Below are 25092 nucleotides of genomic sequence, written 5' to 3'. Positions count from 1 at the left end.
TGCCCAATTCTGGTAGGTAAAGTCAGAAATAAAGCCTTGTAGGGATTTACATGTGGAGAAGACAACAAAACATTATCTTGTCTCTTATACCATCACTTCACTCCCTTGCTGCTGCTTCCTTTTATTATTTCCTTGAATTAGTGAGATTCCATTACTTTTTGGCTTTCCATTCCAAATTTATTCTACCCTCATTCCAGGATGGTTGATAATGATCTACTCAGACATTTAATTTCCTCAAAATAGTTTGTATTTTATGGCCATGAGTATAACCCTTGTCCCTGCCTATATTGCTTCAGAATCATCTCTGGATTGGTAATCATCCCTTGCTGAATTAATGAACGATTTTTTTAAATTCTCTGATCTCTATATCTCTATCTCTATATCTATATTTCCAAATATTCATCACTTTTTCTGTAAAAAGATACATGTGTCATCTAATTTCTCTAAAGATCTCACTTCTCCTTAACAAGGAGGAATAAGGAGCAACTCTTAATTCCTTATCTTCATTTTTCTCTAACTCTTGTATATTGTTACAAGGAATATTTGCTAATCCCAATGCTAGAATTACTAACCCGCTCCTTTCCTATTATGAAAAATTGGGTGGGGAGAAAAAGAGAGAGATCATGCAGGAAATGGAGGGGGAGAGAGAGACAGAGACAGAGAGAGAAAGAAAGAGAGAGATGCCAGTTCATGTAGTGCAATACCTGATTATTGTTCCTGAGTTACTTTCATTATTGTTTGCCAGTCTCAAATTAATTTTCCCCATCTGCTGAAATACAGTGCACACTCTGCTGTGTTTTGCCATACCTATAAAATATTATTACTGCTCTTCAGTTCTAAATAGTTCTCAAACTACATATCAGTTCACGCACATGTGAAGGAGGACATATGGTCACATAAATATTGTAATGCAATATTTGTTAACTTGGATTACCTTTTCTAAGAACATAAAGATTTTCTTTTTTTAAAGAACAAGTAAAAAAAACACAGAAATTCATAATATTGGGATACATAGGCCCACATGCAAGCCAGTATAAAACAGTTTCTAATGTATACTTTTCTGACAGTCAGCAGATTACTTGTATACTTTGTTTTCTTCTTTCCAAAGTGGTTGAACTGAGGGGCCTAAATGGCACCTTCCAATTCTGTCATCCAATAATACTTCAAATCGCACTTAATAAGCACTAATCTTCAGCCAATATACTTTATTACCCTGGATAAATACTACATTAAGTTTCCTCAAATTTGACATTATTGTGGCATCCGGAGCCTAACACTCACTTTCAACCTACTGTATTTCCATCAGAATCATAAATGCTTAATTTTTAAAAATAGTCTATGTTTTCCAATATTATATACCATTGACTCCCAATAGTCCACAGGCATAAAAGTCCTATCCACTCTGCCACTTTTATAGGTACAATTTAAGGATATAAAAGGAAGAGATACATATGGACAAAATATATACAGAGGGCAATCTAGGCAAAAACATACAAATAATAAAGAATTAACAACGTCTTTATTTTTAACGACTCTAAAAGGCTTGTTTGAATGATCAGCATCATCATTTCTAAGATTACTGGTACACATTTCTGTTGTTAAAGTTAACAAGAATCAGACAATTACGAGTATAGTCTCTATATTGGTATAGTCTCTCAAATATTGCTTAAATATTTTTAAATTAATTTTTGCTTTATTCAATGATATTTTTAGTGCAACAATCATACCTTGGGAAACACAGAGTCTAGGGGAGCTATGGAGAACCTTTATATTATTATAAAATACACCTTTCCCAAAATTTCATCTTATTATTTTCATTGTTTATCTGTGTTCATTTTGGTGTTTGAATTTTGGGGGGAGGTGTGTACATTAAGATTGCACTGAAAGGTGAGACGGCAAAACTTTAGGAACCGCTGCCCTAGAAAGATAGAACATCTGAAGGGCAATTATTAAGGGAAAGATATCCTAGAAAAACAATCAAATGCAGTAGTTATAAGTCCTTGATTGTCCAGGTGGACTTTGAAGAGGAAAGCCTTGGAGATGGGGGGAAAGAGAGGGGACAGCTGCCTCTAGATGCCGCTCAGCAGAAACTGCCTGATAGAAAGTGCTTGGAGCATAGCCATGTTTATGAAAATGATTCCCAAGCATCCCAACAGTTTGAAAAAGAGATTCAGAGAAGTCTGGTGTTCTTCCCAGCTTTTGCTACTCCTCTGAGTTTCTAGTTGTCATCCAGGCTCTTTAATACCTTATTCTGATTGCTGAAGGAGCCTATCACTCTTACTCTGCCATTTGTTCAAGTATCTTGTCCTTTTTACAGGAAAATGAACGCCATCCTTCACTGTTCTACCTGCTCAGACTTAGCCTTTTTCAGTTTATGCTTACACCTTTTAGAAAACTCCATAGGGCCCCCAGCCTCTGAGCTCTAAGCCTTGGTCCCTCTTGATGGGGCTCATGCAAGGTCAAAGAATTGAGCAATGAGATGGCTCTGACCTGACACTCTGAGATGGACAAGGCTAAAGAATAAAAGACATTGATTGGAATGCTTCAGAAATGGGATAAGAGCCAAGAAGCTTTTCAGCTTCAAGGCTAGCAGCACCAGCTGTTCCTTTGGCAAGGGTTTTCTGTGTTTCCTGCCAAAAATAAAGAGTTCTGGAGTGGGAGGTAGAAGAGGTGTAATACACAATATAATGCAGGTGTAATGCCTGTAGAAATGCAAATTCTGAAATCAGTAATTTTGCTTCCTTCTCTTTAAAGCATGGGATTTTGAAACAGGTTTTTCAAGGTCTCTGGTGGGAAGAGGATAGAAAAATAAAAGTTCACTGAGAACGCAACAATTAGAACAATACCAAAATAGTTTATATTAAGTCCTATTTTGTTGGTCAATTATTTTCAGCATAGTTGCTTTGGTTCCATTTATTAGATTTAATCTAGCTTTCATCCACACCCTGGATGAAGGAGAGCAGCAGCATCAAGCCCTGAAATTTCTTTGTAAAATCCAAAATGCCCTCTGTGCTGCTTTCAAAAATGTCTCCTGGACTACTGGGACATTGAAGCAGTCTCCACTGATGTCAGTTGGGAAAATCAGAGGGGAGGGCTCAGGATCATGGAAGAGATGGGGTGGAGAGAGCAGCTATGGAGAATCTAAGTTTCCTAAAGGAGTCGGACCCACAATGGTAAATGAAGATCCAGATTAGGCCTGCACCCTGCCTGCTTATAGGCTCCTTCAGCATATAACTCTATGTAGGCTGATGGGCTGGACAGTTCTTTGGGTCCCAAACTAGTTGGCAATCTAGCCAGAGAACTACAAAGAGACTTCAGACTAAAAAAAATAAATAAATTGGGCAGAGTTCTTTCCAAGCTGCCACAAGTATCTCACAAAGGAAGAGCACAGAAAAATTCTTTTGAGGTCTCTGCTTCTAGTTTAGCTATTTGACACAGATTTCTTCCTCTCTGAACATGCAAGCTGCAGCACAGGAATGAAAACTCTTTAAAAAGTGTAAAAGCAAAAGCTAGGTAAAACGAATTGGTAAGGCATTGAAGTTTATCCTCCCCGAACCACGTTACAACCACCACCCTTCTGCTATTTGTTTTATTTGCCACTTGAAACGATAATCAGCTCTTGCCTGGCTTTAAAGATTGCGCCTGAAATGTTCCACACACACTATGGTTTTAATGCAACCTTCCCAGTTCATGATTATGGTTTTTAACTTAATCCATCTACAGTATCTCAACATAACAAATTCCAGGTACATACCAATTTTGGTATGTTGTAGAAGAAGGGTATGAAGATGCATGGCAGAACTCTTACTCCAGGCTTTTAGTGACAAATAGCATACTTCCCGGAGATGAGTTTGAATTCACCCCAGAGAAGTGGCAAATCTAAGTTAATGGTGAGCCACAGTCTTGGCCATGTGCAGTCTAATTATTCTGGGACTTTTGTTTCACAATAAGGAATGCCCCCTTCCCTGATTTGGTGACTTATTAAGTAGAAGCAACCCTTCAATCTTTGCATTTACCTGCATATCCCAGCGTGCACCCTCCATGAACAAGCCATGAATATATGCACCTTCCCGTGGAGGACTGGTGAACTCTTCACGGTTTCTCTTAGTCACATCACATTGCAGGGTCATTTTATCCAGAGGCCATTCGTTTTTTCGGGCCATGGACTGCATGATGGCTGTCAAGAAAGACTGTGGGTTAAAGAATCCTGCCAGCCACACCACCGATGGTAGCACGAAGTCTCCTATCCATGTTTCAAGCTCTCTGATGCGATTGAGAAGGTCAGTGAACCAACTGCCTAAACCAGACATAGAAGGATAAGCTCTCCTGGTCCATGATTCAGGCACCATATCTAAGAAGATGGCATTCTGTAAAGTTTCCATATCATTGGTCATGGTTAATTCACCCTAAAACATGGGAGAAAAAGGAGTATGACAGACACGTTTCAGCCAAAATGCACTCGGCATGGGAAAACAGCACATTTCGTAGGATTTGCAATACATCTGAAAATCATTCACCCTTCAGTTGCAAACAAAAGTAGAGAAATGGAAAATCAACTAGTTTAAAAACTTGAAAAACTCCTAAAATAACTGGGAGATATTTGTGGACTAGTTTAGATACTTCTGCTATATCTCAAGCTTTTATTATTATTTGATTGAATTGGCTTTTTCTAGCTTTTGCTTGGTTTTTAAAATGGTGATAATGCAAATTATTAGCTACTCTCTTTATATTTATTTATTATTTATTTTCCCCACCTTTACTATTTTTATAAATAACTCAAGGTAGTGAGCATTCATAATATTCTTTCTCTTCCTATTTTCCCCACAACAACAGCTGTGTGAGCTGAATTGAAAGAAAGTAACTGGCTTTCTGGCTTTATACTTCAGGCAGGACTAGACCTCACAATCTCCTAGTTTCTAGGCCAGCACCTTAACCACTACGCTAAACTGGCTCTTTTAATTTGCATATATTTATTTACATGAATTTATATGTTCTTTTTTATAACATTAGCTTTCTAATGATAGGCTACCCCTCATAAACTGAGTGTTTTCCTGTCATTTCTAAATTGTGTTCAAACTTGTACAAAAAGTGAAGGGGGGGTGTTCTGTACCTTCAATCCCAAGTCCAGCTCTCTCAATGACCGCTTAATCTCACAAGTGAGAAAGTTCATGCGCTCACATTCTTGGAAGGCAACCACAATGTATGGTGTTCTCTCTTCTACTTTGGCCATCAGCTCAGTAATGTTAAACTCATCCGTTAATTTCTCCAGGATGTCATCAAGCAGCGCCTTCACCTATATGCCAGAGTGAGGAAATATTGCTGAAATTTACCTACACAAGTTATTAACAACTTGAACTAGGCTTAGAGAAGTTAATTTCCCCTTATTGAAGAAAAACCGAGTAAGTCTAAGCTGGCTCCTTTAATCAAGCCATCTGACAGACTCTTACAACATGAGGTTCCATGTACATAAATGGTTTTGAAAATGGCCACACATTATGCAGATATTCTTTTTCCCCCCCCGCTTTATTCTCTGTGCCTGTGCCTGTGCCTCAGTTTCAGATTAAGGCAGTTCTAATCTGAATATAGATGAAGTTATAAAAAGAAGGGGGAGAAAATATTGGAGCACAGTTATTGAACCTCTTTAAGAGTCATTTTATTGAGCAATTGTCAAATGCAATAGTTCAGAGGCAGTGGTACCCTGGTTTTATTTTATAGTGGACCTTTCTTTTGCTTCAGGCTGCAATTTGGCAGCATCCATTGTTGGCAGGATTTGGAACTTGGACTAGAAGGACCACTGCTGAAAGAGAGTGAGGAGGGCCCAGGGTGAAGATCCCTGGAACCAATCCACCTAGATAAGAGGTTAGGTCAATTTTATTTATTTGTTTATTTATTTATTTGTTAGATTTTTATACCGCCCTTCTCCCGAAGGACTCAGGGCGGTGTACAGCCAATTATAAAAAACAATAACAATATACAATTAAAACAAAAATTAAAAAACTTATTCAATAGTCAGCCGAAATTTAAAATAATTAAATTTAAAAACCCTATATATATATATATATATATATATATATATATATATATATATATATATATATGTAGGTCTTTGGTTATTCGGGTTTTCTCCCGCGTAAAATTGGAAGTGTCTTGGCGACGTTTCGACGAAGTCTCATTCGTCATCTTCAGGCTTCAGCTTCGTGCTTCTGGGAGCAATGTGTGATTGCAGCTGTTTCTTCCTTTTTAACTGCTAGTGGGGGTTTGAACTGATTGGGTGGGAGCTTGGCTGTGCTCTGATTGGATGGGGTTTTTGTGCTCTGATTGGCTGGGGGTGTGTCCTGTTTGGGTGGGGGCTTGGTTGTGCTCAAATTAGTCTGAGTTGCAGGGGGATCTGAGCTGGTGAGCTGCACTGCTGCTGTTTGGCTTCGTGTTCGTGGTCGTGCTACATCTTCGTAGTGGGTGTCAGTCTGCTGCATGTATGGATTGGAGGGGTTTGAAATGGCTAATGTTGCAGCTGCGGTCTGGCTTCTGGTCCTTGGTCGTGCTTCCTGATCAGTGTGGGTTTGGGTGTGCTTTCTGGGTGGATGTGTGGTGGTGACATCCTGTGTGGACCTCGTGAGTGTGGGTCTGGTGTCATTCCTCGTGTTAGGGACACGTTTGTCAATAAGGGCAGGTTTCCAAATGGCTGGTAGGCGGGAGGTATCATCTCGTTTGTTCATGCTGTGTGGGCGTTTTTCTATCTCGATGGCTTCTCTGATTATTCTGTTGTTAAAGTGTTCAGTTTTGGCGATAGTTCTGGTCTTTTTAAAGTCAATATCGTGTCCTGTGACTTTAAAGTGTTGGACCAGGGAAGAAGTTGGTTCCTCTTTTTTGAATGAGTTCTTGTGTTCTTCAATACGTGCACTTATTCTTCTGTTGGTTTGTCCGATGTATGTGGTGGGGCAGGCGGTGCATGGGATTTCATATACTCCTTGATTTTCTAACTCAATTTTGTCTTTGGGGTTTCTTAGGATGGTGGATATTTTTTGGTTTGTGCAGAATGCTGTCTTGATGTTATGTTTGTGGAGGATCTTGCTGATTCTGTCTGTGGTGCCTTTTATATATGGGAGGAGGGCTGTGCCATTTTCTTGCTCTCTGTCTTGGGTTTTAGTGGGGGGTTCTTTTTGGATTAGTTTGGTAATTTTATTTCTCTGGAATCCATTGGATGTTAGTACGTTTGTGAGAGTGTGTAGTTCGGTTTTTAGGTGTTGTTCGTCAGCTAAGCATTTTGTTCTAGAGATGAGTGTCTTGGCTATATATATAAAACCCCAGTTAAAAATATTTAAAAAATTTAGGCCAGTCCCGCTTGAATAAATAAATGCGTTTTCAGCTCGCGGCGGAAGGTCCAAAGGTCAGGCAATTGACGCAAGCCAGGGGGGAGTTCGTTCCAAAGGGTAGGAGCCCCCACAGAGAAGGATCTTCCCCTGGGGGCCGCCAGCCGACATTGCTTGGCAGACGGCACCCTGAGAAGTCCCTCTCTGTGCGAGCATATGGGTCGGTGGGAGGCATGAGGTAACAGCAGGCGGTGCCGTAAGTACCCAGGCCCTAAGCCATGGAGCGCTTTAAAAGTAGTGACCAAAACCTTAAAGCGCACCCAAAAGACCACAGGTAGCCAGTGCAGACTGCGCAGGAGCGGTGTTACATGGGAGCCACGTGTGGCTCCCTCAATCACCCGCACAGCTGCATTCTGAACTAACTGAAGCCTCCGAGTGCACTTCAAGGGGAGCCCCATGTAGAGAGCATTGCAATAATCCAAGCGAGAGGTGACAACACCGGTCAAGGAAGGGGCGCAACTGGTGAACCAAGCGCACCTGGTAAAAAGCTCTCCTGGAGACGGCTGTCAAATGGTCTTCAAACGACAGCTGTCCATCCAGGAGAACACCCAAGTTGCGCACCCTTTCCATTGGGGCCAATGACTCGCCCCCAACAGTCAGCTGCAGCTGCAGCTGGCTGTACCGGGGTGCCGGCATCCACAGCCACTCCGTCTTGAAGGGATTGAGCTTGAGCCTGTTTCTCCCCATCCAGACCCGTACGGCTTCCAAGCACCGGGACAGCACTTTTGATAGCTTCGTTGGGGTGGCCCGGGGTGGAAAAGTACAGCTGCGTGTCGTCAGCATACAGTTGGTATCTCACCCCGAAACCACTGATGACCTCGCCCAGCGGCTTCATATAGATGTTGAACAGGAGAGGTGAGAGAATTGACCCCTATGGCACCCCACAAGTGAGGCGCCTCGCGGTCGATCTCTGCCCCCCTGTCAACACCGTCTGCGACCGGTCAGAGAGATAGGAGGAGAATCACCGATAAACGGTGCCTCCCACTCCCAAACTCTCCAACCGGTGCAGCAGGATACCATAGTCGATGGTATCAAAAGCTGCTGAGAGATCTAATAGGACCAGGGCAGAGGAACAACCCCTATCCCTGGCCCTCCAGAGGTCATCCACCAACGCGACCAAAGCTGTCTCTGTACTATACCCGGACCGGAAGCCGGACTGGAACGGGTCTAGATAGACAGCTTCATCCAGGTACTGGGATAGCTGCCATGCCACCACACTCTCTACAACCTTTGCAACAAAGCGAAGATTGGAGACTGGACGATAATTTCCCAAAATAGCTGGGTCCAGGGAAGGCTTCTTGAGGAGGGGTCTCACCACCGCCTCTTTCAAGGCGGCGGGGAAAACCCCTTCCAACAAAGAAGCATTTATAATTCCCCGGAGCCAGCCTCGTGTCACCTCCTGTGTGACCAGCACCAACCGGGATGCCCTATGCACGGTCACTCACGCCCTTGTGACGTCTCGCCTGGATTACTGCAATGCTCTCTACATGGGGCTCCCCTTGAAGGGCATCCGGAGACTGCAGTTAGTTCAGAATGTGGCTGCGCGGGTTATAGAGGGAGCCCCTCGTGGCTCCCGTATGACACCTATCCTGCGCAGACTGCACTGGCTACCTGTGGCCTTCCGGGTGCGCTTCAAGGTTTTGGTAACCACCTTTAAAGCGCTCCATGGCATAGGGCCAGGTTACTTACGGGACCGCCTACTGCTACCGAATACCTCTCACCGACCCGTGCGCTCTCACAGAGAGGGACTCCTCAGGGTGCCGTCAGCTAGGCAATGTCGTCTGGCGACGCCCAGGGGACGGGCCTTCTCTGTGGGGGGCCCCACCCTCTGGAACAAACTCCCCCCAGGACTCCGTCAACTTCCGGACCTCCGAACCTTCCGTCGCGAGCTTAAGACACATTTATTCATCTGTGCAGGACTGGACTAGATTTTAAATTTATAGGGGTTTTAATTAGTTTTAATATTTATATTATTTTTTAAGAATCTGGCTTTAGAATAAGTTTTTTAATGGTTATTTTAATTTGTATATTACTGTTTTTATTTGCCTGTGAACCGCCCTGAGTCCTTCGGGAGATAGGGCGGTATACAAATACGAATAATAAATAAATAAATAAATAAATAAACCAGGAGGGACACGGGTCCAGTAAACGTGTGGTGGCATGTAACCTCCCCAATAACCTGTCCACGTCCTCGAGAGCCACAGGATCAAACTCATCCCAAACAATCTCAACAAGACGCATCTCCATCCTCTCACTCGAATTATCGCAATTTTGGTCCAAACTATCCCAAAGCTGAACGATTTTATCGTACAGATAACCACTAAACTCCTCGGCACGTCCCTGTAAGGGGTCATCCCGCCCCTCCTGATGAAGGAGAGAGCGGGTCACCCAAAACAGGGCGGCCGGGCGGTTATCTGCCGATGCAATGAGGGTAGAAACGTAAGAAGGTTTCGCCTCCCTCAGTGCCACTAGGTAGGTCTTAGAATAAGACCTAACTAGTGTCCGGTCAGCTTTGGAATGGCTGGACCTCCAGGTACTCTCTAGGCGTCTTCTCCGGCGTTTCATCTCTCTCAGTTCCTCAGAGAACCAAGGGGCCGGTTGAGATCTACGCCGGGTCAGAGGTCGCAAAGGCACAACATGGTCCAAAGCCCCGGTTGCGGCCTGTTCCCAGGCCGCAACTAGTTCTTCAACCGTGCCGTGGGCCAGATCCTCAGGAAACGGCCCAAGCTCCGTCAGGAACCTCTCAGGGTCCATCAGGCGCCTGGGACGGAACCAACATATTGGTTCCGTCTCCCTGCGGTGGTGGGCGGCGGTCCGAAAGTCCAGGCAAAGGAGAAAATGATCTGACCATGACACAGGTTCTGTTACTAAATCTCCTAATTCCAGATCATTTAACCACTGTCCAGAGATAGAAATCAGGTCCAGTGTGCCTCCCCCACTGTGTGTAGGGCCATCAGTTACTTGAATCAGGTCCAAGGCCGTCATGGAGGCCTGGAACTCCCGCGCCGCCGTCGATGACAAGCCGGCCAATGGCAAGTTGAAATCCCCCATGACCATGAGTTTGGGGATCTCAACCGCCACTCCGGCAAGCACCTCCAACAACTCGGGTAGGGCTGTAATCACGCAGCAAGAGCCAGGTATGTGATCAACAGACCCATCTGATTCCTAAGGCCCCACTTCACAAGGAGGGATTCACAACCGGCTATCTGAGGCACAGTGGACTCCCTCTAGACTTTCCCTAATCACAACCGCCACCCCTCCACCCCTACCTTGGGCCCTCAGTTGATGGAATGCTCGGCACAATTCAACTAGGGGTACACCCCCTTCCGTGCCCGACCAGGTCTCCGTAATGCCCATAAAGTCTGCGGACTCCCCCTGAATAAAGTCGCAGATCAGGGGGGCCTTATTGACCACGGACCGGGCATTGCGGAACATCAACCGAAGGCCCAAGCTCTGAGGGTCTTGGCCATCCGGGGAACGGGTAAGAACTGAGGGGCCAGAGCGCGTGATCGCTTTTAAACAGCGAGCACGTGCTCCCAGAGAACGATACGGCCCCTCGCTTCCACCATATCTGCCTCTCCCACTTACCGTACAGATGGATCGACCCTCTACACCAGGAATACCCCCCTCCCCCCCGCCTTCAGACCAGGTAGAGTGACGCCGCGAGCAAGCGCAGGGACTGGACATTCCCTCCCCGATGGGTTTTTCCCCCCACCCGTCTCTTCCCTCCCCCCCTTAAAAAACCCTTCTTTAAAAACCTATTTAAAAACCCCCAAAGGTTCTTCTTCGACGCATGCAGTATCTGAGTATCTGAGCAGTATTAAGACTTCACATACACCCATGAAATGTTCATTCTGTCTACCAATGATTCAAAGGAATGGCCTCAAATCTGAAAGGAGGTAGGTGACTAATAAGCTCCATTTGAGGTGAGAGGCAAGTCGGGGTTGAAACCCCATCTGCTCAGGTATAAGTGACAAAGTCCGTGAGGGTTTGCACCATGGTAACATAGATGTAGCCTGAGGAAGGGGTCAAAGGCATCATCAAGTCCCTTCGCATCCATAAGATCCATAAGAGATCAAAGTCCAGCCTACCTGGAATTCTGTTGACTCTTATCTATAAACAATTTGCTTTGATCCTTAGTAGTTCAGATTCTTGTAGGGAGCTTTAGCTTACAATAAACCTATACATTCATTTGAATTGCCCAGATTCCTGATTTTCTACCCTTGACGGTAGGAAGGGTGTGATATCTGTACACAAATGGGATTGATTGCAAGGTGGGGCTAAGCTGATACTCCAGTAATTGGCCTGGGTTCAAGACTGATAGTGAAATGAATGGAAATATGACAGAAAGCATCCTATACACATAGTCCTCGCTTAATGACCAGTCACTTAGCAACCAATCAAAGTTACAATAGACCTCCCTAGAGCTACATATGACTGAGTTCCAGCATTACAACAACTGCACACCCTCCTGCATGGTCTCATGGTCACATTTTGGGTGCTTCACAACCAGTTTGCATTTACAGCCATTTGCAGCATTCCACAGTCACAAGACCTCAATTTTCAATGCTTTTTGCCAGTTTTCAGCATTTACTTCCGGTTTCTGGCAAAAAAACATCCATGGAAGAAAATGGGTTGACTTAAGAACTCTGGCATTCACTTAACAACTATTTACATATAGAGTTATAAAAACAGGCAGAGTCATATGGTGACCCACTTAATGAACACCATGATTTACAATCATAATTCTGGGCTCAATTATGATCATAAATTAGGGATTATCTGTAGAGCATTTCAATGTGCTCTACAGATAATCATGCTTTTCATGCTTCCAATGTGGTAGCAGTGTCAACCTGGTTTCCCCAATCTGCAGGCCAGGTAACTGCACTGATGGTGTCCTTGGCCTCCAGAAGCTGATGATTAATTAATCTGTCTATAATAAATGTAACAATTTCAGAGAGCATTCTCTTAAGTTCATGCTCTACACCATCTGTTATTCTATTTTAATATAGCTAAATTGTATACCCGTTTTTAGGGTGTTATGACTGTTATTTAATCAATTATTTGAACCATAACATAAATGTTTTACACATTCATCTAAATTATGCGATATAGGCCACCAAGAATTGTTACGTTGCCGTGGGATACAAATGCAATCAATCAATTGTAACGTGAATCATTGCATCATGCCACAAACTATACAAGAAATATAGCTTAACTGCCAGATTTTGGATGAGTTGGGGGATAATGTAATTAGCATCCACTAAATAAGACAGAAGGAGCTTCAATCTTCTTCCTAATATATTTTGAAACATTCCCTGCAACTACAGAAATTGTATCTCCATTTCCCAGCCCATCATTTCTAATCAGTCAGAACTAATAATCACAAATCAGAAACTGAGTAAATCCATCCAAATTTTGGTTCCTACAATAGGAGTATGTAATTTTCCCGAGGAAGGCAACTAAAAACAGCTTTTCAGTGGCCTGTCAAGAGCCAAAATCCCAAAAATAGTAGGAGAAGGAGGAGGCAGGACAAAAAATGAATTTGAAGGGAACCTCATAAAGAAATATGATGCAACAAAACCCTCATGTTCGTGTTAACAAGAATGAGTATTGAAAAATAAATGCCTGATAATGGAAGTAATATAGAGTAACTAAGAATTATTGATAGTTTTATTTTGCTTGACTGAGCGCATCGGGCAGGCGTGGGCACGATGGAAACAGGTAGTAAAGGTAAGTAGAACCCACCCCTGCCTTGAACCCATGATGTCTTCCCAGTATTGCGACAATCTGGCTAATAGTGAACTCCCTGTGTGAGCATCTCATGACCTGAACCTCTTGGAGATGAAATGAAATCAGATAAAATGAAATCATCTACATGGAAAGGAAACAAGTGTGGTGGGGTGGCCTAGAGGTGGAACTCTCTCCTCACAATCAGGAGGCTGTGAGTTTGATCCTAGGTAGAAGCAGATATTTCTCTCTCTGGACATGTGGAGATTATATCTGCTGATATAATCAGTTGCCCAGACTCCAGCCCACAAGTTATTATGGGGCCATTAAAAGACAACGACGATGACGATGATGGTGGTGGTGGTGGTGGTGGTAAGGAAACAGGTATGTCGTCCTCACTCACCTTCTCTTCCCGAGTGGTTCCTACACCTTCTCCAAGATTAGTGTCTCGAGGTTGTAGCTCCAAAACAGTACGGAAAAGCTTTTCTGATGTTTGGGTTAAGAAGCCAATTTCTGCATTGGGGTGGAGGCCATATAGATATGGAGATTCAGGAGGAAGGGCATCATCTATATACTAGGCAGGAAAAGGATATGTACACTCAGCAAATGATAAGTACCAGATAGTCATTCATTCATTCATTCATTCATCATATTTATATAGCTGCCAATCTCATAGTTAAGTGCCTCTGAGTGGCATATAATGCCCTCAGTCATCTGCAGTTTTATTGAACCTCTAAGTTAAACTAAATCATCATGATGCTGCATTTGTAAGCAGATGAGCCCTGGCCAAATTAAAATTAATTGTAATTAATTAAAATTAATAATTAGGCATTTTGAACTGAGATACATTTTTCAGTATATTTTGGTATGCATCAGTCTCAGTCCTAATTAGAATACAGTTTTGATGACTGTATGTCCAAGGTGATACTAAAGAGTCAAAAGAGTCAAAAGTACAGAGATCTTTTAATTGGATTTGGATCTGGATTTTAAATTGAAAGTTGGGGAATACAAAATTAAGAAAAAGAAGATGCAAATTGACAAATATTGGTAACGTGGATTTAATAAATAAAATGGATATTTTATTAGCTTCTTGATTGAAAGTGTGGATTGGAGAGAGACATCTACAGGCGGAAAGAAATATTACAATGGTTAAGTTGCATTTTGGAAAAAAAAATTCTTAAAGTGATAAGACCGGTGGGAACTTTTGAGCAGGATTTATTTTTGTCTAAGCTGTTTGATCTCGACATCCAAAGAAGGTGGAATATAATAAAACTTAAAATTGGAACAAAGGCAACCCAGAAACAAAAAAATGGCACAGGAACTAATTGAAATTATTAAAACGATGCGTATATCATTCAAATTGGAATTAAAAGAAATGATTACAATGATGTATGGAAAACCTAAGCCAGATGAACTAGAGACTGTGTTGAAACATTATTATCATTATTATTATTATTATTATTATTATTATTATTATTATTATTATTATTATTATTATTATTATTATTATTATTTATTCGATTTTTATACCGCCCTTCTCCCGAAGGACTCAGGGCAGTGTATAGCCAGGTAAAAACAAACAATACAATATACAATTAAAATACAGATTAAAAAAACTTATTATATAGTGGCCTAAAAACTTTAAAATATATAAAACTAAAAAACCCTTAAAATTCATAATAAAAATTTAAACCAATAAAATTTAAGCCAGCCCCGCGCGAATAAATAGATGTGTTTTCAGTTCGCGGCGGAAGGTCCGAAGGTCAGGTATTTGGCGTAAACCCGGGGGAAGTTCGTTCCAGAGGGTGGGAGCCCCCACAGAGAAGGATCTTCCCCTGGGGGCCGCCAGCCGACATTGCTTGGCGGACGGCACCCTGAGAAGTCCCTCTCTGTGAGAGCGTACGGGTCGGTGGGAGGCATGAGGTAACAGCAGGCGGTCCCGTAAGTACCCAGGCCCTAAGCCATGGAGCGCTTTAAAGGTAGTAACCAAAACCTTAAAGTGCACCCGAAAGGCCACAGGCAGCCAGTGCAGTCTGCGCAGGAGCGGTGTTACATGGGAGCTACGCGCAGCTGCATTCTGAACTAACTGAAGCCTCCGGGTGCACCTCAAGGGGAGCCCCATGTAGAGAGCATTACAATAATCATTCCCAAGTGGACAAAGAAACCAAGAATGAGAAGGAAGAAATTAGTACTAAAAATAAAGACAATGATTATGAAAAACTAAATGATTATGTTGGGAGTAACCATGAAAAAAAGAGAGGATTTAGGAGAAAATTAACTGAAAAAAGAAAACAGATAAAGGGAGAAAAGGAAAGGGAAAAGGATTAGAAATGAAGGTGAACTTTAAAGATTACATTGGGATTAACAATGATAAAAATAGAGAGATTGGAAAGAGACAAGGCGAGAAAGAAGAGGGGAAGAAACAAAATATAAAAACATTCAAATGATTACATTGGGATTAACAGTGGTAAAATAAGAAAGGGGAAAAGGGGGAAAAGGAGGAGAGCAGATGGAAATACAGGGCAAACTAGGAAAGTTAGAGACTTTAAAATTAGGGGGGAATAAATGGGATTTTGGTTTCATGGGATAAAATCATGAAAATCATGGGATAAAATCATGGGATAAAGGGAAAAGGAGTAGTTAATGCAAAGTAAAAGGGAAAATACGTTATATATTTAGAATTATAAATGAATTGTAGTAAGATCTATAATTATAAATGAACGGTACTAAGTTTAATATATGTGATTGTAATACTTGGAATGTTTTTAATTGTAATAATGGAATTCAGCTGAAGCATTTGAAATTATATTGTATCGAGAGGATGAAAATTGATTTTGCTTACTGATTAATATGAAGAGATTAAGACACTGTTAGCAATGATTGAAACTAATTTTTAGATGGGGATGAAACAGAAATGAATGACTTTAAAGTGAATTGTAGTAATATATTTTATTGTAGTATTTGGTTAAGCTTAAAAAAGAAATGGAAAAGAGGGAAGGAAATGGGTTATATATGTAAAATTGTATGAATATTAAGATTTATAATTGGAATAATAGAATCTAGGGAAAATATTTGAAATTATATTATATTGTGAAAAGGGAGAAATGGGACATTTGAATAAGATGATTTAGAGTTAGGGTTAGATTTTAGAAAAACGATTGACTTTAATTTAAAGGGTTTCAATTTGAAAACAGTAAGGAAAGGGGTGGAAAAAGAAAAAATTGATTAAGATTAGAGATTAGGGCGAACAGTAATATTGTTTATATACCAGAAGAAACAGAAGGAAAATAAAACAAAAAATTAGAGAGAAAGAATATTATGGTGAAAAGTGAAATATATATAATGGTGTTAGAGAAAACTAAAAGCGGTACAAATTTTGACTTGGGCAATATTCTGTTCAGAAAAAAATGCATTGTTTGTTTGTATGTGTGTTTGTTTGGAAAAAAACAAAAAACTTTTCTTAAAAAAAAGAGTCAAAAGTGTAAAATTTTCAAAAATATTCTAAAATAATAATAGTGAGGATAAAGACTCCTGCTAGAAATTCCTACACATGTCTATATATAGTATAGTACAGGTACAATGACAGAGAAGTTAGCATCTTCCAAACATTTTGACCGAAATCCCCTTAGTTCCAGCCAGCATGGTTAATAGCAAAGATCAATGAGAGCTGTGCCCAAAACATCTAGAGAAACTTGATACCCTGGATTGCAATTTGAAACTATTTTTGAGTTAACAGATAAAAATTTTCAATAGGCCTCCTAAGGCTGGAAAAACACCACCACAAATGTTGTTCCTATCCTTGCACAAACTGGACAAGGACATTGCCAACTGTCATTTTACAATCAGAAAGCATTATGGAGACAAAAATAGCAGATCTTGCCTAAAGCTCTGAATCCCTAAATTGCTTCCTTGTATGGCTATGAACTCCAACACAAATCAGAGCAGGTTGAATAAATGCAAGACTACCTGATGATAACCATTGTAGTCCATGTTTCCTGGGAGGGGAAATCCAGAGGCCAATAAGAACTCTCCTTCCAACATTTCAGGCTTGATAAATTCTTCTAAGTAGGATTTACAGAGACGCCTATCCCAATCATCTGTAATGTGACCCCCATACATGATCTCTCCGAAGAGGTACCGGAGGTCATCATAAGGGACCTAAATGCCAAAAAGGAACATTAGTTGGGACAGTTCCTTACAGAGTAGCAGTAGGCAATTCTTTCTACACAGCCTTTGGAAATCTTAAAGTAGAAGTTTGTAGGAAACTGGGTGTAATATAACAGTTATACAACTTCAGACGACACAAGAGAGATTTCATTTAGAGGTGCCCCAGACTGTGGAACAGACTTTGTATGTGTGTATAGATGTATGTGTGTGGAGAACTGAAAAAGAGTAGGAGTGTTGCTGAAAACAAGTCTTTCCCCATTCCTTAGACAGAAACATATTTATCTAGGCACTCAAACAAATATTAGGTCAGTTAGGAATATTCACAGAAATAGGATGGTTAGATGAATAGCATATTCTTTTCTGAAGTCAAAGAAAGAAGGAGGGAAAGATGGCACATTGATAGAGAATGCTGCCCCACTCCTAAAAAAAAAAAAAGCCTCAAGTGATCATCTATTAGAAATTGCTGCACATGATTCTAGTATATGATTCAGTTTACCTTAGAAGTGGCCTCCAAGTAATTGTATAGAACATTGACAGAAATGGTGAGGTCCCCTATGTTAAATGGGTATGCACGATTCCAGCCCTGAGGGCCAAATTTGCGCCTTTCTGCTACCACAGCATGGAAATAACAGAGGGCAAAAAGGATGCTCTTGAACTCATTCTCACGGGTGCACATCTCCAGTGTGTCCTGCAGGAAAAGAGAAGTTGGTTTCCATAAAAAGTACCAACTAAGTCAGGTGTGTTCAACTCGCAGCCTTTGATAGCTAGTAATGCGCCCCCACAAGTTCATAATTAAAAAATATTTAAAAATAAAGGAAGTTTGTTATGTATATACATTAACTATATTATATATTTCATATGGGGTCCATGACAATTCTTCTTCAGTCAACACAGACCAGCCAAAAGGTTGGCCAATCATGATCTAAGTCTTCAGGTAGGAAGCCAAATGAAATGAAGAGGAATCATGACACACTGATCCACACAAAGAATTTGATAATGGTATCTGGGAGTATGAAAATCTCCACTCATTACTTGCACTGATCTGAGAAGTTGTGAGAATGCCAACGTTGACTTCCAGACTTACTCAATTTATTTTCCATTGATAATCCATTTTGGTAGCTTTCATGCTAACATTTTTTCACTGCTTATTAATAAATAAATTACTTAAAGATTTTTCTCTGTACAAATGAAATGTCACTTTATGGTTGTCACAATGCTTTGATCTAGTTTTTAAAAAGTCTCTAAAAGCATGCTTTCTGAATAATTGTAGCTGATTAAATACTCTCTCATACAGCCTGATCTTTTATGTTGCACAGGAATTTTCATTAGGTGATGGCTCTTCTTATAGCCTGCTTATAGTGTGGTTTGGAGACTAGATGCCACTTTATAATGCCTTGGTAAGGCCACACTTGGAATATTGCATCCAGTTTTGGTCGCCACGATGTAAAAAAGATGTTGAGACTCTAGAAAGAGTGCAGAGAAGAGCAACAAAGATGATTAGGGGACTGGAGGATAAAACATATGAAGAACGGTTGCAGGAACTGGGTATGTCTAGTTTAACAAAAAGAAGGACTAGGGGAGACATGATAGCTGTGTTCCAATATCTTAGGGGCTGCCACAAAGAAGAGGGAGTCAGGCTGTTCACCAAAGCACCTGAGGGTAGAACAAGAAGCAATGGGTGGAAACTGGTCAAAGAAAGAAGCAACTTAGAACTAAGGAGAAATTTCCTGACAGTTAGAACAATTAATAAGTGGAACGACTTGCCTTCAGAAGTTGTGAATGCTCCAACACTGGAAATTTTTAAGAAAATGTTGGATAACCATCTGACTGAGATGGTGTAGGGTTTCCTGCCTGGGCAGGGGGTTGGACTAGAAGGCCTCCAAGGTCCCTTCCAACTCTGATGTTATGTTATGTTATGTTATAGATGGATAATTGCAGGAATGATATGACTGACAAATGTGCAACAAAAAGGGCTCCTTCTGTTTCAATTGCTTAGAGAACTTTCTCCTCTAAATAAAGTCATTGGAAAAGAATCTCCATAGACTGGAGTTGGAATCAATGAATGTTATCAATTGATCAAATTTATGCCCCCCTGTCTGTCATAACGATGTTCAAGAGTACTTTTGATTGTTTGTGGCAGATTAACTGAAAATCAAAGAGCTGTTGGATGGTTAGCCAACACTCAACATTGTTTCCCATGTAAGTTAGAAATAGTGCTTACAAGCCTTGGGAATACTTCTTTCCCACAAGTGTGCTTACCCTTTTGGATGAAAATTGAGACAAAGGCCTGAGTCATAATATTAGGACAAATATACCCTGTGCTTATTTATCCTCACACATTTCTCTAGTTGCAAACTTGAAAAAACAACAGAACGCTTATGCAATGCAAAACCTACCCTTTTTGTTTAAAAGGAATGTGACAATAAACTCTTTGTAGCCCTGTTTGTTTAATTATTTATTTATTTGAAACACTTAATATAGCCACCCATCATATAATCAGCTCTGGGCTGCTCCAATCATGTTTCAGCATTTCTATGTGCATTTATCTTGTACTGATTGAACTAGAAGCTCAAAGCAGTTAATAAAGGTACAGAGGTACTGTCATAGAAGTATTGTAGGCTATGAAATGTTTTATTAAAAAAAATCAGCCATTTTGAGGTACTACCTGATTTGCAGAAGCAAGAAAAGTAATATTCCATCTCATCTTTCTTTCTGGAATATAGAATGTATTTGTTTGTTTGTTTGTTTGTTTGATATCTCACTTTTATTTTTTTATAAATCTCAAGGTGGTAAATCTACCTAATACTCCTTCCTCCTCCTAGTTTATGATGAATTATGAATGATAGAAGATGGGAACAAAAGAAGCATGACAGCATAAATCCCCATCCAGCCATGCCAACTCAGACATCTAGTACTTTCCCTGACGAGTACTAATGACAAGAGCTGTTAGAAAGCTAAAAAGCAGAGCCCTTCCCCCCAAAATGCAAAATGTCAATGCTTCAAACCTCCTACATCCTAGACTAGGCTGGCTGGGAGTCTTAAATTCAGAAAATGTATTCCCTTCTTCAAAGCAAGATTAGTCAACACACAAGAGGAAATGCTTGGCTGGTTTAGACAAACAATGTTGGAAGGGACTTTGAGATTACATGCACAATTCAATTCTTGAGATGAGGTTCCAATTATAGAGCTGCCTCACTCCAAAGAGCTAATACCTTGACTTACATTATAATAGGCCTGAATGGGGTTATCTAAATCCAGTTGCATAGCATTTCCTGCCCTGGCTCTGAAACAGAGCACCAAGAATCTCTCTGAAGTGGGAGCAGGGGTAGAGGGATACCTGGTTGAAGTTGTCCAGAGCCTTGTGCAGGTTGGCATGCATCCCAGTTGGAGGTTCATTTGTGATTTTGATGGAATTCTCTAGGATACCTTGTGGTATCAGATGGCTTTCAGGAGAAGCTGCAGGTTCTGCACTGATAAAGATCCGGAAATCAGGGTGACTACCTTCGCTGTGCTGCTCTAGTTTCTTCTCCAGAGAACTCAACCACTTGGCCACCAGGTGGATGTTCTAGGAGAGAAAGGCAAGGTTATTAGATCCTTCTCTTAAAGCAGCTGCTTCATCAATATCTTCCGAAAGATAAGAAGCTCTCTCTCACTCTCTCTCTCTCTCTCTCTCACACACACACACACACACACAAACTACAAGAACAAAACACCTTGCCTAATAGCTCTGAGCACTGTAATTCACTTCCCAGGCATTAGCTGCACATAAACAATGTGGATTTTCTACACTTTGAAATGCAAATAATCAAGACAAATAACTAGCAATTAAGGAAACAGTTCTGAGTGTTTATTTTCTTAGGGGTGATGATGGTATTCTGTTTGTTAGAATAATGTACTGTTACTGAAATAACATTATTTCCTCCAGACAAAACAAATTTCCCGTAAACAGCTAAAATAAAATTGCTTGATTATTTTCAATGAAATAATCCATCCTTGAAATCTAAGCTAGTTACCAGAAAATCAGATTTCACATCCTGCTCAGCTGAGATTGCCAAATATTTGCAACGCTGGTACTTTTGTTCAGAATTACTCATTTCAGTTTTTCACCATTCCAGCATAGACTAGGCTGAGAAAGACCGACTGGCCCAAAATTACAGAGTGAGTTTTATATAGCAAGCTGAGACCGAGTCTTCCCACCACTTGTGATACCCACCCTACAGTATATTGCCTGATAGGACGGAAGGACGGGAACTTTTGATGTTATCTGAGAAAAATTTAAGCATGATGCTAGTATGGACGCTATAAAAGAAAACATTGTTTTCCTTGTTCTTTGTATGGGTAACTCAATTGTGGAAGGCAAAAGCAAAGATATATTTCTTTGGATAAAAATAAATAAGAAATAAATCTAAATTAAGGAACCTTTTATCAAATATTTCAACTTTGATCTATGAGTAATGAAAACAAAGGAAGGAAAGATTTAAATTATTCTATCAAGATTGAAAAATCCAGAGCAGATGTCTATCTCAAAGCCAGAAATATGGATGCACAGAGCCAAGGAGTAGGGATTTTACAAAAGCAGGCGGTTTCTAAACATGTCTTGCTTGTTTCCAGTGCACAGAAAAATCAAATTTCCGACACAGCCCAGATTTCAATAAATAAGCAATGCTCATAACAATGGCGGGATGCTAGAGAAATATGAAACTGAAAACATCTTCAGCAAGGCATATTATTTATCAGAATCCACAGATCAGAGTGATAGCTTTAAGCTAGTAGAGAGCCATCAATTTAGATAATCAGGGTCTTTGTGTGAGGAAGAACAGCTGAAAAGTGTGGGGAATTTCTTATCTTAGAAATGGGAAGGACTTTAAAAACCTTTCACTTCCAGAATAAAAAAAGGCTATTGTTTGGTAGCTTTCAGGTACAAATTAAAGCTTAGCTTCTGGGGATACATCTGAAAGACTCAAGAATACAACACAGCACAATCCTATTGCTAATAGAAGCTAATGTTCTTTTTTAAAAATGTTATGGCCTTTTGGGAATGAGCGCTATTTCAAAAGCCAACTGCATGCCAATCCCCAGTAAGACCAAGTGCAGCGAGTCAAAGTGAAGCCATTCTAGGACAAGAAGAAAAAACTATATTGGAATTTTCCCATTCACTTGTACCAGAGAACAAGTCGTCTTTTTATAGAAATGAAATGTAACTTGCCTCTGAGCAGAACTAAAGTTATTGTGCTTTCTTCAAGTGGGCCTGGTATCATCATTTTTAGCCATTGATTAACTTCATCAGGATGTTTTATTGGTAATATTGGTAGTATTCATACAGTAAAAACAATGTTGTTCTGAGAGTAGAACAAGGCACTCCATCCCAACAAAACAGCATCCCTATCCAGTCTAATATTTTCCCCCTCCTCCTCCTCCTCCTCCTCCTCCTCCTCCTCCTCCTCCTCCTCCTCCTCCTCCTCCTCTTCTTCTTCTTCTTCCATATCCATCATTGGATGTTGACAACCGTATTTACTGTATTTACTGTATGCTGTAATTCTGGAAGGCACAAGCTCACTTTCTAATTTGAAAAGCAAGGAGATGGGCATGGCTTACATTTCTATTGTCTTATCATCACAGAATAGGCCTGAACTAGGGGACATATCCAGATATAGTCAAATTAAGTCTGTCTTCCAGTGATGTTTCTGCCACTTCAGCTCCTGAAGTCATGAGAGAACCAAGGGCAAACTGGGATTGGCCAAAAAAGAGAGCCCATTCAGAAGTGACTTTGTAAAGGAGCCAAGATGCTGTCTCATGTCAGCAGTGAATCAGGTCCTCAAGTTTATCAGGAAACTCTCTAAGTGCATGCTGGAAATGAATCCATGAGACATCTGAGGCAGATTCTTTGAATGGACCTGGTCCTTTGGAGGAAAGGGCAACAGTTGTATCTGGGTCAGAAATGTTCTGCCACAACAAAGGATAGATGGTAATGCCTTCTACATCTGGATCACCAAACAACTGCTCAGAGGCAAAGGCCAGGTCTACATGTCCCTCAAGGCCGTTTCTTCCATCCTCTGCACAGGGATATATGCCAAATTTGCCTATTCATCACCACCAAATTGTGGATGGTTGTGGCCTTCCAAAAACAGGCCTGGCATTAACCATCACCAACTGAAGGCCAGGTGCTCCAGCAAACCAGTCCCCAGATCTACTGGCAGAGGTAATCAAAGAAGAAACTACCAGTAAATTGGGTACCTTTCTTCCCCTGAAATTAATTGGTTATTTAATATTATGCATGTGTATATGGGTTAGACTGTATGTGCTTGTGAATCAAATGACAAGAAAAAGAGTGAAATATATTCTCCAACCAATGAACATAAGGAGAAACCATTACCTCATTTTGAAAAAAAGTCCTGAAGAAGAACACAAACTAGAGTTTTGTGGGAAATAAGATTTTTACTGGGAAAATCAGATTTAAGGTTTATATATACTGCATATTCAGTTATTGTAAATAAACCAAGTTATTAGTGGTTTAACTAAAGTTCTGGGACATTTTATAAAGAACAAACCACAGGTTAAAGAAGAATGTAGTAAAATTAAAAACATGAACTTAATCTAGAACCCTAAATGCCTCAAAGGATATAATAGCAGAATTGAATCAAAAATAGCATTAGGTTTATCAGCATAGTAAACTGACTTAGAAAAGAATCAGGATTTAGACCCAAGTGCTGCACCACGAATGCACTGCCTGGATACATAGACATTTCATATGGTTGAATTGTAAGCCGGTGCCCAAGACTGCGTGCACTGGATCAATTAATGATAAGTGGAACTGGAAGAACAGAATGTCTTTATGAGCAGCAACTGTGCACTCTGACAGTCAGCAAAATCTTTCTCATTTCAATTAATAGTTCAGAACAGCTCCTAGAGTTCCAAATTGCAAGAATAAGACAAGAAACGAGAGTGCGGGTACAAGCTGAAGAGTGCAAACAGTCCTCAGATTTCTGAGGGGGGAAAAAACCTGACAGAATACAACAGGAACTTGTATACAGCATGATTAAGACAGCATAATTTAGGAACTTAGGCTTTTTACTGTGTCTCCCAGGCAATCTCGGGAATGCAGCTTTCATCATAATGAACTAGGCATGGTGGCTATTTTTCTTCTGTTGCATTACATTTCTGGAAGATTATTTGGTTCAGCTGCCTGGATGACATGTAACTGATTAAAATTGTCCAGATGCCAAGTTTTGTGTATCCCAAGACAGTTCTTGGAGCTTAGTGGTGTTCAGAAAACAACAGACACACACCCACACACCACTGAGTTATTTCCCAACAATGTACTAAAGCCACTTTACTGTTGCACTTCAAAATGGTGCAAAACCCACCCGTTTTTGCTGCTGAACTTGGTGGAGTTTCTCTTGTTTATAATGAATTCTCTTTTTCTGGATTATTTTCAGGAAATGCAGTAAAAAAGTGAGTCAAAGGATGAGTGACTTAGAAGTCAAAGGAAAGATAGCCTTCGACTTATGATTGTGACTGAGCCCACAATTACAGTTATAAGTCATGCCACTCAGTGTCATGAGTCATTACGTGATCCCATCTGATTTTACAATCTTTCTTTGCAGTGGTCATTAAGCAAACGCATAGTTATTAAGTAAAATTATTTTTTCGCTATGGGCATTTTTTTTTTGCAAGAAACCAGAATTAAGCAGAAGGTTCTGGCAAAATGGCATAAATTGCAGCCAGCTGACCATGGACATTGCAAACAGCTTTAAATGCAGGCCAGTTGCCAAGTGCTCACAATGCAATTATGTGAGCACAGAGCGGGGACAGCTGTTGGAACTTT

At 40.7% G+C, this 25092-nt stretch overlaps 1 protein-coding gene across 1 annotated transcript in view; it reads right to left on the bottom strand.

Annotated features, from left to right (window-relative positions):
* LOC131191792 (dynein axonemal heavy chain 9-like) overlaps positions 1-25092 on the bottom strand; it is an 88079-nt gene that overhangs the window by 11400 nt on the left and 51587 nt on the right. The window contains exons 10-15 of the mRNA XM_058170257.1: positions 20605-20832; positions 17764-17955; positions 17067-17258; positions 13504-13674; positions 5111-5293; positions 4017-4406 (exon numbers count right to left, since the gene is read on the bottom strand). Coding sequence (XP_058026240.1) covers positions 4017-4406; positions 5111-5293; positions 13504-13674; positions 17067-17258; positions 17764-17955; positions 20605-20832 — 1356 coding nt within the window. The remainder of the gene's footprint in view (positions 1-4016; positions 4407-5110; positions 5294-13503; positions 13675-17066; positions 17259-17763; positions 17956-20604; positions 20833-25092) is intronic.

Source organism: Ahaetulla prasina, chromosome 2, assembly GCF_028640845.1.
Source record: "Ahaetulla prasina isolate Xishuangbanna chromosome 2, ASM2864084v1, whole genome shotgun sequence".
Taxonomy (NCBI): Eukaryota; Metazoa; Chordata; class Lepidosauria; order Squamata; family Colubridae; genus Ahaetulla; species Ahaetulla prasina.
Note: the sequence above shows the minus strand (reverse complement) of the source record. Positions and strands in the feature narration are given on the sequence as shown.